Consider the following 19,325-nt stretch of genomic DNA (forward strand, 5'->3'; position numbering starts at 1 on the left):
GGGGGATGGAACACCTCTGCTATGAAGAAAGGCTGAGAGAGTTGGGGTTGTTCAGCCTGGAGAAGAGAAGGCTTCAGGGAGACCTTATTGCAGCCTATCAGTACTTAAAGGGGGCTTATAAAAAAGATGGGAACAGACTTTTTAGCAGGGTTTGCTGCGACAGGACAAGGGGGAATGGTTTTAAACTAAAGGAGGGTAGATTTAGACTAGATACAAGGAAGAAATTTTTTATGCTGCGGGTGATGAAACACTGGCAGAGGTTGCCCAGAGAGGTGATGGATGCCCCATCCCTGGAAACACTTGAGGTCAGGTTGGACGGGGCTCTGAGCAACCTGACCTAGTTGAAGATGTCCCTGCCCACGGCAGGGGGGTTGGACTAGATGACCTTTAGAGATCCCTTCCAACCCAAACTGTTCTATGAGTCTATGATTCTATGATGAAGATTAAGATGCACTACAAATTTTACCTATTGGACTATATCAGAAAGGAATGGATTCCATAAATATTGCTTAAGTTGCTTAATAAACCTATTTCTCCTACCTGCAATACTTTTAAAGACACATTGGAAAAAGATGTATGTAACAGGATGGCAGAAAAACAGCTCTGCTCTTCAGAAGTGTAAATGCCTACGTGGTGTTAGGATAATCATGCAAAAGCATAGAGCAGCACATTTCAAGAAAAAAAAAGTGAACACTGTACAGTATCGTTACACTGATAAACTAGGACACAGGATGGGAAGAATTATTGAGTCAAGTCCTACAGCTATTGTAAACAGTTGTATTGAAACATCCTTTGCACAAGTGGGCAATATTAAATAAATTGTTACTGTTCCTTTACTCCTATTGGAGCAGCTAATGAAGCCTACTTCTATGAATGCTCGAAGTCTTGTTAATTTAGCTTAAATATATAACGGTCACTTATGATAATTTCCTTTTTGTCAATAATACTAATAAGCTTAAGTACCTCCACCCTCCTCTGTGACGTACTTATAAAAAACACCATACCTTTCCACAGTCTTGGTTTTGAAAAACTAAACAAACTCAGATATTTACTGAAACTTTCTCCATGACATGGTCTTCTAGGACATCAGCCAGTGATTGCCATATATAAGATATTGCTATATCCCATAACCTGAAACTGAGCTGGACAAATTCTTTGCAAGCAGTGTAAAGAAGAGCATTTGTAGAAATAAGGTGTAAAGGGGAAGAATTACAAGGTTTGTGAAGTCCTCTGAAAGAGTCAGCCTGGGGACAAGGGAGATCCAGCTGACAGGCTGCTCAGGTTTCTGAAAGGAATTCAAATTTGTTTCTCCAAAGGCTCCTATAGAGATTTGGCTGTTAGAGGTTTGGAGGGAAGAGCATTATGCACAGAAATACAAGAAGGGAAGGGTAGGTATATATATATCTATAGTCTGTTTTCTCAATGGAGGGAGGCTACCGGTAGATCTGTGCTGTTTTACATAGACCTTAGTGATCTATAAAAGGGAATGAAGAGCAGGCTGACAGATTTTAGTGACACTAAGCTACTCTTATATACACTGTATAGCAAAAGTAAAAGCGGATTGCAAAGAGCTGTACAGGGACTCAATACTAAGTGATCAGGCAATAACAAGGCACATGAAATCACATGATATAAAGGTAACACAATGGGGAAGTAAAGCAATCTTAACTTTACACAAAGAGTTATGAGCTCTGGGTATTTTCATTCACAAAAGAAATGCTGGAATTACACTAGCTAGCTCCCTGAAAACTTCATCTCAGTTTCCAATGGTACTCAAGAAAGGAAAGAAAAAATGTTTGGAGTTACTGAGAAAGAAAAAGAAAATAAAACAGAGACCAGGATGCTGCTATAAAAATCCATTTGTGTGGTCACACCTTGAGTACTGGGGCAAGCTTTGATCTTGCCACCACAAAAATGCTACATCGTTACCGATTAGTACATCATAAAGACCAATTCAGTACACGTGTCAGCTGTTTCCTGAGCAAAATTCCACATTGCAATAAGGATGAGCCCATCTTCTTAAGGACACTTAACTCTTCTACAGCACTTGTCATCCAGGGATCTCAAAGCATTTTACAAAGGAAGGTAAGTATCATCAAACTTGCTTTATAGCTGGGGAAACTGAGACCTAGAGCAGCAATCTAACTTGTTCAAAAGTAAATAGCTGATGAAGGCAGAGATAGAAGTGAACTCCAGGTCTTCCTATCAGCTCATACACCCACTTATGCCAGCAGTTAATTGATGGTGGTGAATTATTTTCAACGAGACCCAAAAAGTAGAGGTTAGAAAGCTGTTCAGTTCTCAAGCACAAGGGAAAAAATCTATTAAAGTGGAATGTAAGGTCTGAAAAAACCCTAAGTATTTGATATTTGATCTGCCTGTTTGAAAAACTGAGAATTTAATACAATTTTAGCTCTGAGAAATATTGCAGAGCAGTTCATATCTGGGGTCAGTTCACAACAGTAGTTAGTGAGAAAAAAAGCAGCTCAGTTAACTGCCTCTGGTGCCTATTTTCTGAGGTCCATCCTCTGATCTTGCTGTGTTTTCATGGTTCACCAGTTCTTTGACAGGGATTACATTTAAAATTGCACATAAGAAATGTATTTTTCTTAATAAAATCAGGCTGAAATTCAGTTCCCTGGCATGTATTTCCAACCCTTTGCCCCTTCTTTACCTTCAGAGAGGGATATATGATTAAAACTTGGTTGTGCCACTCTGAGGAAAGATACCAGAATTAAAAAAACCACTAATTTGAAGAGAAAATACCTAACAGTGTATTTTTCTAGTGCTATCAGAAATCAAATTTTGAAGCATCCAATGTACTGGATAGTTAGATCTCTCCTGGGATATGTTCAAGCCAAAACCCATTCAGGAATGAAACAAAGAAGGAGGATTACCTACGTTTTCTCCCTCACATTTTTTGTCAATAAAAATACAGGTTTCTCACCCAATATTCAGGATCAGCATTTATACCCAATTTCCTTTGCCTCTGAAATTGCCTCTGAAATTGCCTCTGAAATTGTTTCCCTATTTTCAGCCCAAGTCAATGTTCAATGTTTTCGTAAAGACAAGTAGGAAAGCAATCAAACACGTCTCTCTACTGTGTTGTTCAAAGTTTTTGTACCCTGAGATATAACAGAGAATAATACGGTTTAAGGATGGACTTGAGGACTGCTACCATGATCAAAGGGCTTGATTTTTGGCCAGCCTGCTTTTCCCAGTGAAACTCAGAACTTCTCCATGACCCGTTTCTTGGTGTTATGCTATCTTGTGCTGCAGCAGTTCAATGCATAGAGGCAAGAAAATGAAAAATCAAAATCAGTGGAAGTAATTTTTGACAGACAAAATCCTCCTATCTTTTAAAAAGACTCAGCATCTTTAGAAGCAGGTTTTAGCCCTCTGGAACTAAGAATATTTACCAACAAGAGCACTCGAATCGTATTGCCCCTGGCTGATATAATGATGCCTCTTGAACACGTAATGATGCTACCTTTGTCTAACAGACAACCAAAACTCAGCTGAGCTGTACACTGGGCACTTGGCTCTTAACTAACTAAAGTGGGTGGAACCAATTTTACCTGCCACAGTCTGAGTGCTCGCATGTGGACAGGAACTGTAATTTGATGGAATTTTTAGACTTTTAGCTTTTAGTGTGAGCCCTCTTTTGGAAATAACATTAATTTCTTCTAGTAACATTCATGTCTCTCTCTCTTTCCAGCAGTACACTGGGATAGTTCTCTCACAGAATTGTCCTGTATGTTCTTTCATAAACCATGAACTTCAGTTGAACATTTTAATTCTTCATTAGTTCAAATCCAACTCATTAGCTGTGACTTAAAGAGGTCACAGAGTTGTACTATTTTTGAAATCTTTGTGTCTTCCCCTTCTGGTGACCATTGTTCACTGGAGGGAAGAGGAAAGCAGCACTTTGCCCCCATCTGTGTTAAGGCAGAGGCATACTGACACACTGGGAGGGGGTGATGTTTGCCTGTGCTGCCCTGAGTACATGGCAGACATCAAACTTCAGTGCTCTTAATCCAGCATTTCTCACAGCACCCTTGAAAGGGTCAGTAACTCTAATAATAATAAGTGATGCTTGAGTCATTATATACGATTTGATTTTGTTCGTGTAAGGATCAAAAAATGTCAAGTTGCCTGTCAAGTTGCTTTAACACACTATGGAGTTGTGTATTTTAATTATAAACACAAGACTCAACTGTCAGTTTAAAAAAAAAGGGAGGGGGGCACATTTTAGCAATCAGGAGCGCATTGTAACAGGAGTTTTCAGATTTGCCTTTTAGACCATAATTCCAGAGAGTGATTTTCCTCACCCAGCAGCGCTTTCTGATGGGAGTAACCATAAGGAGAGGGAAGGAAGGGCTTGCCCTTATGTTACTTCTCTAAATTATATCAGCTGCTTTCCACCCCACAGTGCAATTACTGTTGTTACCTCATTAATGGTTTAATTAGAGCTGAAGTGTAGGCCAATATAGAAAGGTTCAATACATGATGTCAGTCCAGGGCAGTATAGTTATTGGCTCAGTTTAGAGGGCTCTCAAGGCTGCTCTAAATTAGAGGCAGATATAATGACCTCTATATAAAGAGGCAGCCTCCAGCTGTACCTCCATTTGCTGTGCCTCTTTGGGGTCTTTAAATAGAAAGTGCTGTTCTGGGGAGAAAAAAGCTATTTTCATTACTCTAAGTTACCTATGGTATCTGCCAGACGTGCTATGCAAGGATTTTACAGACCTTGTTGACTAAAGGGGTTATGGTAGATTCACAGACTTCTAGGCAATGATGTGAAAACTAAATGCCCTGAGTACTGCAAACATGCTACCTTGTGTTGTCTAAATAGGATTTGTTTGTGAGTTAGTCTCTGTATCAGTAAGTCAATTTACTGTGAGGCTGTTTGTGTTTTTGGGATGGCTCCCTTGGTGACGCACAATTATATAGTGTGTATCACACCAATTGTATTTGTCTCCTTAGAACACAAAGAAAAGAATTTTTACATAAAAACGGACTCCTACTAAGTTTTTTCTCTTTTCAGCTATGCACAATATGATCTGTTTGCTGCATCTTAACAATTAACACAGAAATTAACTCTCCTGATTTCAGGTTAGGAAACATTCAGATTAGTAGCTGGCTTCCTAGGCAACAGAGAAGCTTTTTTCATGCTGAATCACATGAAAGGCACAGCACTGACAAGGTGAGAGCGCAAGGCTTCTAAGCCTTGAAAAAGCTGGCAGTGGCTGCCTATATTCTGGGGCATTTACACCTTCTCCATGGGTGCTGGAGTGGCATAAGGGACAGCTATACCAAGTCTTGGTTCCCTAACAGAGGGGACCCCACTGAGCACTGTGAATTCTCTGTTAGGACATCTGCCTCCTTCCTAGGGGGCTTTTACCGCAAACTGAGTGGAAGAGTAGAATCGGGTTTTTCAGCATTGTCCTTTCTAATAGCATTGATCTTTTCGATCCCCACCCAGTATTTTCTGGGAAAGCATCACTGCACTTTAGTTGAAGGTTCAAAACAGTTTATGAATGGGCTTCCTTCTTCCTCTGCCTACTGTTCATTTGCACAGGAGACAGAGTGTTGGGTAAACAGATAAACAGCCTGTTAACTGTAGGCGGCACCGAAAAGGAAACTTAACAACAGGAAAACTAACAAACAAATACACAGCAATGATGGGGATGTAGAAGATGTAGATGACTGTACAAGGAGATACAACTCCTTACCATGATTACTACATCTTTCTAATCAATGTGCACGATGGAATTGCCCTAGTTCTCAAGAGCCTCAAGTGGATGAGCAGATATTGTAATGTACCTCCTGTTTTTGAACATTTTTCTTTCCCACATCTCAAAACATCGTACAAAGGCAGGCAAACAGCATTACAGAGCAAGGAGGAAAGAATGGCCTAAGGTCAAGGAAACAGCCAAAAACAGATCACTGCAATTCTGACTTGCAGTTGTTAGCTTCTGTGGCAACTTCAGAGAACAGCTGAAGATGTTTGACCTTGTTTGTGCCTTAGTTTACATAAAAGTAGATGTGGAACATCACAGATGCCTATCAAATTATCCCTCAGTGGGAGATGGCAGTGTCCTTCCACCCACATACATGCTTACCAGAAGAACAAGAATCACTGGCCCTTGATATATGTAGTCAATATATTTCCCTGGCTCTTTTCCAAACCAGCATCTGTAAGACACAAAACAAATAAGAAAATAATTTATAAAGGGGAATGCATTTCTATTAGATTGTAATATCAAGGACACCATAGAGAGATGTTCCCTTATTCCCCGAGTTGTTTAATCATATACATAATCAGCACGTGATTGAGTTGTCTGCTACAAAGCCACCTTCAGTTTGGACACGGATCTGAGCCCCATTTTCTCGTCCCATTGGACCATTCGAGTTCCCACTATGTTTTTGGCTATTGCTCGTGTGAATATTTCCAAGAAATGTGAGAACCTGCTGTAAGGAGGGTGCAGAAGATGTGTCCTGCTGGGTCTGAAAAAGGGATGAAAGAAATATCTGTGTAAGGCAAAAAAATCTGTTATCTATTGCAGTGCCCAGAGACACTTAAATTCCATAAAGTAAGGGCTGTTACTTACAGCAAATATGTCTCAAGTTGCATGGAAATGCTGTCTAAATAAGGTACTGGATGAATAAGGAGTTCATCCCATTGGCTTTGAACCAAGCCATTGACCACCAAATCCAGTATACAGTACAGAGACGTCATTTGAAGCTAGCAAATACCTGATCCAACATCACCAAAGGGAAATCAGCTCAGGTTAAGTGAAACCACAGGTAAACTGAAGGGCCTCAAACTAGCAGAGAGCCTGGATGTGTCATGTGTGACTGAGTGCTGGCTTGACTTCCACTAATTACAAGTGTTTCTCTCCCTGCTGTGTTATACAACAGACTAAGCCTGTGATTTCACAGCAATCCATACTGACGTTCACTTCATTCTCTTAACTGAGAGTAATAAATCAGTTATATTTATGTCAGGAAACGAATCAGAAACCGGGTTCAGGTCTGGACTCAATCATTTACACCATTACATTTTCCTTGGTGCAGTTTTGGCCCCGGCCAACCAATAGCCAACTCCGAAACTACTCCTGGGGACCAAATCTGGAGCTAGCATGAGCCAGAGGACATTCCCAATAGTCTACAAACTGCAGCTACCCTGATTTGGAGGCCAAGAGGGTTTAGTAATATAGATGTGAACTATTCCATGCTATTTGGACTCCAGCCCCAGCAACGATTCCAGGCCCAGCTAATTTATTATTACAGATACAGCCACATGGTCTGGATCATGGTTCCACGAAGCAGAGACAACTTTGCTATCATAATGTCTTAAGGTTTAGGTCATTGGAGCTCCAGATCCCTTAGGAAGTAGATTGTGGAGTTCAAGGGTCTGAGAGTTTTCTTCCCTTTTGTGGATACCACATAACAAGTCTACACAGCAAAAATTATGCCTTCCCTGTGTTCGCTTTGTGACAACAGATAAGCTTAGTGCCACTGGAGACATGAAAACAAGGGCAATTCCTGAGCCAAGGAGACCATGGAGACAGGTGCAGATTTGCTCTTTTACAAGCATGCAAGAAATAACACTTGTTGCCTCAAAGAGTTTGCAGTCTGTAAGACATGACCTCACGAGTTCAAGGCAAATAAATGGAGATAAGGAAAGCTACGGTTCAGATGGAATTCTTTTGAATCACATAATGCCCCCAAAGCCTTTCTCCAAAATGTGTTGCTTGCTAAAACAGAAGGAGCTGTTTGCCCACCGCAAAACGCTCTTACTGAACTGACTGTACAGAAATGTTGAGATATGCAGCAGGTATCTAGGAACACAATTCAGTATCACACAATTGTTTGCCTTTTCTTGATTCAATTTCTACATCTTTTAAATTCCAAATGAATGAGAGAGCTTTGAATATTTTATAAATATAAAACATGTCTGTTATTCCCTAGTGTACTGACTGCAAATTAGTGTAAATTGATAATTTTGTAACTAATCTTCCAACATTTGGTGATGAGAGCAAAACTTGGAATAAGGTACTTCCTCCAGCCAAGTTATTATCCAAGAATAATCCCCAGGGCAGCCTCAAATGAATGAAACTGAATTTTTTGAGTTTTTGTTACAGAGATGGAAAGATATGAAGAAAAATTAATTACAAGATATGCCAAGGCAGGAAACACAACTCTCCAGAACTTGCAAGACCTACATTTGAAAGAGGTTTTTGAAGGGCATTTTGAGAGAACTCATATATTGCCTGAAACTCAGAGAACCAAGAGCTATTAGAATAGGAGTTTCTGGGAAGCTGGCTATACTAGCAGAGGAATCTAGCAGGGGGACTAATAAGAAGCAGACTGAAGCATGTGGCAGAACTTAGTGGGCTAGAAGTTAGCAGAGAATTTGGAACAGAGCTGGTAGAGCACAAATGAGGTTCCAGGGCAAAGGCTGCTCATTGCTCTTTGGAATTTAGATATTGCTTAACTGTAAGACCATAGTAAAGAGCAAAATGCTGACATTTATTATCTGAAGCCCAGTATTAGACCAAGGTTGCGTTCAGTGAAGCATCATGTGTATATACACACTTTCACACAATTTGAAGAAACAAGTGTGGTCAAAGGTAGACTGCTACAACACAGGCATCTACAGGGGAGCTTGATGCTCCAGGTTCCCTTTGTAGTTAGTGGAGAAAAAAAAGCAGCTTTTCTAGGATGGTGTTCATCTCATTAGGCTATAAAATGGATCTGTTACATTGTAATCTAAACATTTCTAAAATACCCATTAAATCAGGCAAGTAAAGGTGAGAGGACAGATATTTGCCAGTGACATTACACATGTCTGCATTTGATCAGCTATATTTCATATTTACAGTCTTAACTGTTCAAACTGGGACCTTAGCTGAGGTATTGCAAACTTTTCTGCCTGTCATCTTAACTCTTACTTTAAATCCAACATAAGCCATTATTTCTGCACTGAAAACAGCACTGCACTTTTCTTTAAACCCAAAAAGAGAAACCTAAACCACTGAAAATTAGTTGGTGCATCAGAATTTTAATTCCATCTGTGTGAAATAAAAGCAATTTTCTTTTTTTTTTTCTTTTTTTTAACCTCTGAACGAATAAACAAACACTCCCTGAATATTGAAGAGGACAATTTAGGAAGACAGTTCTGATTAGACTCAGATACGTAAACACACTTCTATTGAATAGCACTAATTAATATTCTTCATGGTTGTCTGATAGTTCTTTATATAACAAAAACCACCACTGGTTTTATCATTATTGTTAATTAGATCTTACTAATGTTATTCCCCTTACCAACTGTCCATCAATGAAATTACTGCAATAATTCTTACTCATTTGTGTGGCTTTTTTATTGAGACTTAACAGTACTTTTTTTCAGAGTTGTCAGATTTTGCTAAAGAACTGCTAAACACCAGACAGGATATTTGCCACTGTACCAATTACATTTGCCTCACTGTGCAGAACACAGTCTCTAGTAAGTACAAAAATGAATAAATTAAGAAGTTGGTTGAAGCATTTTCTTAACATGCTTCCTGTGTGCTATTTTGAGCTTTTAAAGTATTATGAGCTACATAACTTGAACGCCAGGTCAACCTCCAAACAACTTAAGTTACAGTTGAAATGCATACTCAGATGAAGAAGAGGAGTTTCCCATTTTGTCCCGAATTTTGGGCTGTCCACTGGGATATCCAAACAGTCTTGGAAGCTGCAGAAGAGTACGTGTTTTCCGCATGTGTCCAGTTTGCTAGGTCTGACCTCATGGGGGAATAACGCATGATTTCCCCAGCAGTCAGGATAAATGGAGCACAACAGCTGGGCTGACTAGGGAGATCAGCCTGTTTTCACAGAATAGCTGAGGTTGGCAGGGACCTCTGGAGACTGTCTAGTCCACCCCCCTGCCCAAAGCAGAGTCAGGTGAAGCAGGTTGCTCAGAGCTGTGCCTAGTTGGCTTTTGAGTAGCCCCAAAGACTCCACAACTTCCCTGGGCAACCTCTTCCAGTGTTCCACCACCATCACAGTAAAAAGGTGTTTCCTGATGTTGAGATGGAATTTCATGTGTTTCAGTTTGTGCCACTGCCTCTTGTCCTGTCACTGGGCACCACTGAGAAGTGTCTGGCTCCACCTTCTTCATACCCTCCTATAAGATATTTATAAGCATTGATAAGATCCCCTTGAGCCTTCTCCTCTCCAGGCTAAACACTCTCAACCCTCTCAGCCTCTCCTCACATGAGAGATGCTCCAGTACCCTGACAGCAATTATTTCTCAAAGCCAGGGATTAGTTTTATCTCATCTGTCTCTATTTGCACACGCTTACAGAATTCAAATTAAAGGCATGATTTCTATATCATCCCAGCACAGAAAAAGGATTTTGTCAATGCCACAAAGTTTAGTCTAAACTGTCTCAATGGCTGATGGACTGGAGAGGAGAATAGACCATAAGTAAGTTAAACACACACGTGCACATCTCACACACATGTGCATTCCTACATGTGCTTCAGTTTGACTGTTTAGCAGAACCTGCTCCTTTCCTCAGTCTGGGAGGCAGTGAGCAGGGGCTATCTGAAGTATCACATGCTTTAATGCTTGAGAAGATGACTGGATATTTATGACAATTGACAGGCCCTCAGCAAGTTATTAATCTCGTTTTGCTTCAGTTCATTTACTTTACTGAGTCTCCTCTGCATATGACATATTGCTACAAATGCAAAAACCAGATTTCATTTTACAGCCTTTGCCTTACAGCTTAATGCCCTTATCAGCTCTTCATTTACGAGAGCTCTGCCTGGGTGCATGTGCTAGATCAAAGGAATGGCACTATTGAAGCATCCAGTCTCGATTCCTCAAGCAGAGTAAAGTACATGAATCTTGGCCCCACCGCTGACAGTAAGCGAGCACAACACGGAGGCTCCAGGCCATTACTCCTCACACTGTGGTGGGCAGAAGCCAAATCCTGCACTTTCTCAATGCACAACACATTTGGAATAACTATTGATGTGCAGTGAGGACGTATGTGAATGTTTCACTCCAAGGCAAACACCAGCATTAAAGACAGAAAGGTGAAAACATCCCAAGACATTAGATTTAGTTGCCTGGGTCAACCAAGAGCAACCTGGTGCCTCCCTTATCAGTAAGCATGTGAGGCAAATTATGTATATGAGTTAGAGTGTACGGGTTTGTCCATGACACGGATTTAAAAGCACAAGCTCCATTTGATAATCCACCCAAGCAGAGAGCTTGAGCCTAGAGACTCAACAGGAACATCCTGGATATTCTGCACACCAAATAGGATCACTTTGTCTTTCTTGCCCTGCTGACTGTATTTTGTGTCCCCCTTTCTTTTGTTGTGCAGGATCTGGGCCAGTTACACCTTCGCTGGTGAAAGGTGGCACACATACCTATGTAAACATGTCATGTCTTTCTTCATATCCATGATACATCAAGGAGAGATTCTTTCACATTCACTTCGGGGGTATACAATGGTGGTGAAAGGAGGCAGTGGTACAGATCATGCAGTGGTTTCTCCATCTACCCACCTTGTGTGTAGTGCAATCCCAGTTGTTGTGGCATGTTTCTATCAGGGGTCCTACTTTCCATTATTTCTTTTGGGAGTGATGAGCAGTCTTCCAAAATGAGGTGTTCAAACCTTGGTGTTGAACTCACTCACAACAGGAGTGTTTAATGTGCATCGCCATTATTAAAGCATGTGGTGTTTTGCCTCTCCAGGTTTCAAGACACAAGTTTTGGTTATTTTGTTTTGGTTATTTTGTTTTGTGCTGTTTAAGCTGACTAGTTCCTTCAGCTCTAGTTCTAGAGCTGAAAGTCCTACTTCAGCACAATGAGATAACTGCCAGGCTGCCCTGGCTTGTGCAAGGTAACAACTACAAGGAACCTGACCATGAAGCAGACCCAGAATGTTGTGATCCTTGACCCATCCAGAAACAAGAAGGTCTGTGAACACAGAAATTAGGGAAATCTGGTGATCTGAGGTTATCTCCCAGGGCTGATTGACTCAGACACCCAAGGAACAGGTTCCAACTGAAGTTTTTCTTGCCATTTTGAGGCTACAGTATGAATTCTCCTGTATGATTATTGTAGGCAGGGATGGAATCACACAAATCGCCCTCAGTGAAAGGGTGTCTGTCTGACTGCCAATATGTGTAACTCCTGGGAATTAGATTATCACCTTCAAAGTCACCATTAAAGCTACAGAAGAGAGACTGGTCAAGGGTTCAAAAGTTTGTGGGGAGCAGAGAAGAAGAACTTAGTAGTGCGTAACAAAATTCCTCCCATGCCTTCAGCATGGATGCCCAAAGCTCAGAGTCATCCCATCCACCTCCCTTATAGTCAGGAGAAATAGTGCATGTAAGTCTAGTTCATCCAACCTACTTTGGACATCTCCTTCCAGATGAGATGAAATGCACCCCAGATTGTGTTTACGGTTTTGACTGATCACCAGTGATCATAAGAGACCACAGATTAGTGCAGATGCAGACACCTACAAGGTAGGCACTTATGTTTAATCAGATGAGATACAGACAGAGAGACAAACAGTGTGGTCATATGAAAAACAGATTCATGGAGAAAAGATTTTTTTTAAGGTTAGGGAGGGGAGCTGTAACAGATAATAGACATTGATGCAAACACTAGTTGAAAAGTACAAGCTGAGCTATATCTGACCAGTATCGATGTTAGGAGGGAAAATTCCCAAAACACAGATGCCTCTTTATCTCCCATATTTTTCAATTTCATGCACTAACTGCTTCCAATTGGAAAAGCCAGAAACAGAAATGCAAAAATTCCAGCCATAAGAGTATTCTTGGCAGACTGTCAACTGAATGCTGCACACCCAGAAGGCTAAATCCTTTAGCACTCAGCTGTAGTTTTTACCAAGGTCTGACTCAAGCAAAACTCCCACTGAAGGAGATTACCCTGACTGTAAATTATGTATAAAGCTATCAGATGAGAGCTTCATGGCTTGGCCAAGGATATTTGGGAAAGGTATTTTCAGGAGTTGACTCAAGTAGTGCTCTGAAATTTGAGATGGTCTGGATTTGGATGGAGGTCATGTGACCTTTCTTCTTTCCTATCAATCTGCCTTATTTCTAAATTACCAGTTCAGCCTGCAGGCATTCCTTAATTTATTTAGAGAGCCACATAAACAGAAATGTTAACAGCACTTACTGTTCATTTTCGTAATATAGCTTGCCAATGGCCCAGGCAATGATGATTGGGCAAGGAATACCTGCAACAGCAAAAAATCAGGAGTTAATCACAACTCACGGATGGACGGATGATACAGATGTAGATTCAGATTTGTGTGAGGAGAGTCTTGGTTAATGAACTGGAACAGTCTAAATACAAGTGGTCCTATCTTGGTATATTTGACACATGGCAATTGCTAAGACCTTTTTATGTATATATACAAAAGATCATCTCAAAAAGAGAAAACTCTAGTACCAGTAAGAAAAGTTAATAAAATTATTAACAAACACACATATATACCTATATTTCTATATAAGTGACCAGAACAATTTTGGCTGGCTTAAAGGCAATTTTGGTCCCTTTTAATTTTCCTGCAGTTGATACGACAAAACCTTAGAGACATCACTTGGAAGTGGGTGTTTAGATTTTTATTTCCCAGGCTGCAAGGAGCTTGTAAACTTATTGGGCTTTTTGGATGAAGTCCATTTTCAAAATCGTCAACAATTTTTTCAGTTGAGTCTTCCCTGTGAAACAGGATTATGAGGAGGAATCTCTTGATATCTTGCAATGTCAGAATTCATTCAGTGTTTGCCCTTTCTAAAGGATCGAGCTACTCTTAACTTTACATATATCATTCTACCGATGATGTGCAGTGTGCTCTGTGGCTGCATGTGAGTTCTTATCAAGGCCATGCATTTTGCTTTACAGGGCTTGCTTTCTCAGTTATACCCAGAAGGTGCTACAGTAGTGCTCCCTGGGCGTGCAACCTCATTGCAGTAGATGAGGTGCATTTGTACACTTAGTATCCCTGCAGTGCCATATCCTCTGCTTTCCAATTCTATTGTTATACCAGTCTCATGTCCAGAGAGTGGTTTGTTTTGTGTTAGGCCTTCAGAGTCCAGCTGGTTTCAGGGGGATTTGCTGGAGCAGGAAACTGGAAATGAGGAAGAGTAAGTGGAGCTGGCCTTTTGACACAGACCTCCTGGGGGAAACAGGAACCTTTTCACCCAGGCATTCCCCAAGCAAAGACTGGATTGATGTCAAAATTGGAGGACGAGAGTTTCCCCTCTCCATTTCCCCTTCACCTTTAACCTGTCAACTCAGGCAAAACCAAACAAGACGAGCCTCTCCAGCTCCATCCCTCATTCCAATCTCCAGGTTCACGTCCCTCTGAAATCACTGCTACTCTAAGGTGAATTCATGACTCAACATGACTTAAACCCTCATGTAGGAGTCAGCACGGCCTCATATCTAACGCTGCCTTTTAACCTCCTATTTGTTGCCTCTTCTGTGAGAAATGGAGGCTTTAAAGAGATGAACCTGAGTGGAAAGAACCACAACACGGTAGGGAAGGGACTGAATTGCTAAGTGGTCATCTTTAACCTCAGCAAGAAGTATAGTGCAGCTCTGATCTCCTGCACCACCACCCCTGGTGGCTCTTGTGCCCTGCAAGTGATTGTGTTGTCTTCCATCTTGTTCACCATTGACTCACAAGGTCTGGCACACTTGTTTCCCCCATGTTCTTGCTAGGCATGTAACAGACAAAATGTGCCATGTCCTTTCTCGTAGAGGAAAACACCTTACTTTTCCTTGTGAAGCGAAGAACAGGGATTTGAGAATGAGGATGGTAAAAGATCACGTATGGGAAGGCAAAGCAGAGCCAGAAAGCACCCAAAAGGGTGAGAGGAAAGGTATATGCAGCTCACAACACTCCTACATTAGTAATCAGAGACCCAAGAGGGCTCTGAGAGAGGTAGGGAGGGAAAATACTAGGGACCAAACCAGTCAGGGGATCTTTGAGAGCTGTGTGAGCAGCTGATTTTCCAGTGTGGTGACAAAACTGAAAAATATTGAAAAAAAATTGAATCAATTCCCCACATAAACATTTTCTTTCTACTACAACTCCTCTTTCCTCCCATTTGATTTTGGATTGAATGACATATTTTGTTTTAAAGGCTGTTTCTGCTTTCAGAACTGCAATTCAATTACTTCTGCTCAATTCTGTGAGGAAGAGGAATTTCTGAACAAAATGTCATTCTACTTTCAGAAAAGAAAATATTTGCGACTTTTTTGCACCTTTCTTCTTTCAACAGAAAATAACTGCCAAATTCACTAGTTCTGTTTGACCTCAGATTTTGCATTCAAGCGAACAAGCTGCCTGCATGGGGCTTGTCTTGCCAAACGTCTCCTGGCCAAGTTCAAATCATGGATATATTGGTTGGAAAGGACCTCTGAAGGTATCCAGCCCAATCTCCTGCTCAAAGCAGAACTATCAACACTAGCTCACCTCAGCCAGGGCTTAGCCTTGCTGAATTTTCAATACCTCCAGGGTCAGAGATTCCATAGCTTCTAAGCCATCTGTTCCAGTGTTGCACTACCTTTTTGGTAAATTTTCTGTTCTCTTAATGTCCAACTGGAACCTCCCAGTCTGCAATTTGTGGTCACTGTCCCTTCTTATAGTATCTGCTATTACCAAGAAGAATTTGGCTCCATCATCTTTGTAATTATCCTTCAAATCATTCTTGGTACCTAACAGATCCCTCCTTAGCTTCCTCTTTGCCAGATTAAACAAGCTCAGCTCCTTCAGCCTCACGTAACAGGTCATGTCCTCTAGATCCCTGGTCATATTTTACAGCCTTCTACTGGATAATCTCCAGTTTTTCCACATCCCTTTTGACCTAAGAGACCCAAAACAGAGCACAGTATTCCAAAGGCAGCCTTACCAAAGCTGAGTAGAAAGTATTAGTAACTTCCCTCAGTCTTCTGGCCACACAGTATGTGTTTTACCTTATTTGTGATGAGAAGGCACTGATGGCTTATGCTCAGCCTGCATCCACTGCAAGCCCTACAACCTTTTCAGTAGGACTGCTACTCTGACAGTCGGTTCCCAGCCTGTACTGATAGACCAGCCTATATTGATGCAGCTAGGGAAAAGGAGCATCCTTTGCTCTGGCCCAGGCTGACACAGTAGAAGGGAGGTAACGGCATGCGATGAGCTATTTTTCTGTCTTTGAGTAGCCACAAGGATAGTACAAAGGTGACATGTGACTCTTTGTTAAGGGCTGTTTTCTAGGAACAAACCCCTCAGCAGTCCAGAAGACAGCTGTAAGGTTGGATGGGCAGATAATTAGGCTTCTCTTCTAGTCTGCTCCTCACTTAGAAGCGTCTCATCTGTCTCTTGAGACTGAGTGGTCCACAGGGCACGGACAGTGCCTTTTCTGTTTGCTGCATTCCCAAAATGCTGAGCCTGGGAGTTCTCTTTCTTTCCTTAACACCAGGTGCCTGAGGATCTAAATGAAGAAGATAAATCCAGCAATAACCTATTAGCTTTATGTCATCACCACAGGGAAGAACTAAACCCGATCCCATGTTGTTCTGACAAAGTTAGGTTTGAATGTCAGATATCACCACAGTGGGATTTTTAAAGTTTATTCTTGCTGCTCTTGTCTTTATCACTTTAATGCCAGGTACCACGTAGCACCATTTTAAACACACAAGGCACTTACACCATCCTATGAAGAGAAAGACCCATTTCCGCAGCTTATCTGTGGAATAAGTCATCACTATAGCAGTGTGTAAGTAGCAGCCTTCCACAAACATCCAGAAGAAGTTGGTCACCACAAAATAATTGTAGACAGTGGTAATACATCGGCACCAGGGCTGGAAAGGAAACAGAAAAGCATATTTTAAAATCATGGTGAGAACACTTAAAGAATTCTGTATCTTGTTATTCCCTTGTCCTGGTTTCGGCAGGGATAGAGTTAATTTCCTTCCTAGTAGCTGGTACAGTGCTGTGTTTTGGATTTAGGATGAGAACAATGTTGATAACACACCAATGTTTTAGTTGTTGCTGAGCAGTGCTTACACTAGTCAAGGACTTTTCAGCTTCCCATGCTCTACTGACTGAGAAGGCTGGAGGTGCACAAGAAGCTGGGAGGGGGCACGGCCAGGACAGCTGACCCCAACTGGCCAAAGGGACATTCCATACCATGAAAAGCTGCCCGAGGGGCCGCTGCTCGGGGACTGGCTGGGCATCGGTCGGCGGGGGGGGAGCAATTGTACTGTGCATCACTTTGTGTATTATTATTATTACATTATCATTATTATTATTATCATTTTATTTCAATTATTAAACTGTTTTTATCTCAACCCACAAATTTTACTTTTTTTTCCTGATTCTCTCCCCTATCCCTCTGAGGGGGGGGAGTGAGCGAACGGCTGTGTGGTGTTTAACTGCCTGCCAGGTTAAACCACACCACCCTTAAAAATCAATGGTAGAATTCATTCACTGGATGCAGATTTATACCTGTGACTTGGAATCAGAATATCTTAGGTGCTCACAGCTATGTCTGTGACTTTCTGCTGAGGCCTGGCTTTGACCACAACATGCAGGATCTCCTATACCTGAGCACATCTGGAAAGTTAACATGCCATAAGGCACGTCTACACCAGCAGCCTGCAAGCAGTTTAAGAAGCAGCCGTGTGGAAAGAAGACAAGAGGATGCAGGTCATTTCACTACAGATGATCTTTCAGAGAGGTACAACCATAGCCTAGGGTCGTATCCAAAGATGACATAAGTGTATCTTAGGCAGTATAACCCACCTGCTGAGCAATTCAAAGAAAATAGAACGTAGAAGTTAATGTCACAGTCTTGCTTCATTTTCACTGAAGGGAAGGAGCACCACTGATATTTAGAAAAAAAGATATTTTCTTTAAAGATATGCTTTTATCTGCTACTTCATGCCCTCTATTCCTGCCATTAGTGCTTCAGTCTGTAAGTCACATCACTACACACATCACCTCTGAATTTTGCCATAACTTCAACAGGAATTTTTGGCCAGGCTCAGTGTATCAGTAAAGGCATCTTCTCCTAATGGCTGTGCAGTGAGAGCACAGCTGTGGAATACACAATTAGCCATAGAGAGGCAGATGGTAACATCACATCAATAAATCACAAGTAGCTGCTGATGGTAATTTCCATAGTGCTACACACAGAAGTCTGGGAAAATTTCTTTCTGACCAAGCAGGCATTCAGCGTATTCTCCGAAGCATGACATTAATTACCTATGTTAGCTGGTATCATTGATGTCATTTTAGTTTCACCATTCTCCAGCCTTTTAATTAACTCTACTAAAGTATTTGAAACTTTTGACCCTCAGTTAATTTTATTTCAGATGTCATATGCATGAGGTACTGTTGATCTCTAGGCAGTGAACAGAGCAGCAGATGCATTATCAAACCCAGCAGAATTTTGTGGACTAAGAATGTATTGGACAAGAAACAGAGTTACAAAATGATAGCCCATTCACAAGTTGTGATCACTTCTGCTTGTTGAGCTGAAATAAACAGAAAACGTCTCTTGGATGTGTTAAAGCTTTCGTTTTTGTATTATTTCATTAAGATTTGAAATTTAGTTTGGCTTCATCTTTAAAATAGCATTAAAAACCACAACAACTCAGAAGAAGATGAAACATTTTTTTTTCAAAGTTTTGTTTAAACCAAATGAAATTTTCTTCTTTTTCTCCTTTCGGCCTGAGCAAAGGAAAATAAAACGACAAACCAAAAATATCCCCTATTTTTGGCTAACACCAAACAAATATTTTGGCTCCATTCCTGATTGAACCTCAAACTAGTAAGACTAGGTTTCCAAACACTCTAAGTCTCACATTTGATTTTTCGAAGGTATGAGCATGAATTAAATCATTCCCTGTGGCCTCAGTCTCATGTAAATTCTCTGATATAACATCTAGACTCTTGTTCCCCTCTCTTCCTCAGCTGCAACACTTACACAGTTTTTGTCCTCCCCACAGCTGCCCATTTTCACAAGAATTGTAAAAAAATAATTTTATCTGAGCCTGTTGTTCCTGTGTCAGGACTGAGTGGAATTGGCCGGTGGGTTGGGAAGGTACTGGGACAGATACAGACAAATACACATGATGGTGGTGAGATCTCCCTCTGCATCGTTTCCATAGGAAACCAGAATAAAATGAATTTTGAGCAATTCCTTTTGGAATTGTGGATATATTATTATTAAATAATAAACCTAATTAGCAGAACTCATTAATTTATACCATTTCA

General features: G+C 41.0%; 1 protein-coding gene across 2 annotated transcripts in view; it reads right to left on the bottom strand.

Annotated features, from left to right (window-relative positions):
- The window catches only part of LOC103896193 (corticotropin-releasing factor receptor 2), a 66,742-nt gene that overhangs the window by 30,274 nt on the left and 17,143 nt on the right, over positions 1 to 19,325 (bottom strand). For both annotated transcript variants that reach the window (XM_019471196.1, XM_019471197.1), the window contains exons 3-5: positions 16,753 to 16,906; positions 13,226 to 13,286; positions 6,126 to 6,198 (exon numbers count right to left, since the gene is read on the bottom strand). In XM_019471196.1, the coding sequence (XP_019326741.1) occupies positions 6,126 to 6,198; positions 13,226 to 13,286; positions 16,753 to 16,906 (288 nt within the window). The remainder of the gene's footprint in view (positions 1 to 6,125; positions 6,199 to 13,225; positions 13,287 to 16,752; positions 16,907 to 19,325) is intronic.

This window comes from Aptenodytes forsteri, unplaced genomic scaffold (assembly GCF_000699145.1).
Source record: "Aptenodytes forsteri isolate BGI_AS27 unplaced genomic scaffold, ASM69914v1 Scaffold80, whole genome shotgun sequence".
Taxonomy (NCBI): domain Eukaryota; kingdom Metazoa; phylum Chordata; class Aves; order Sphenisciformes; family Spheniscidae; genus Aptenodytes; species Aptenodytes forsteri.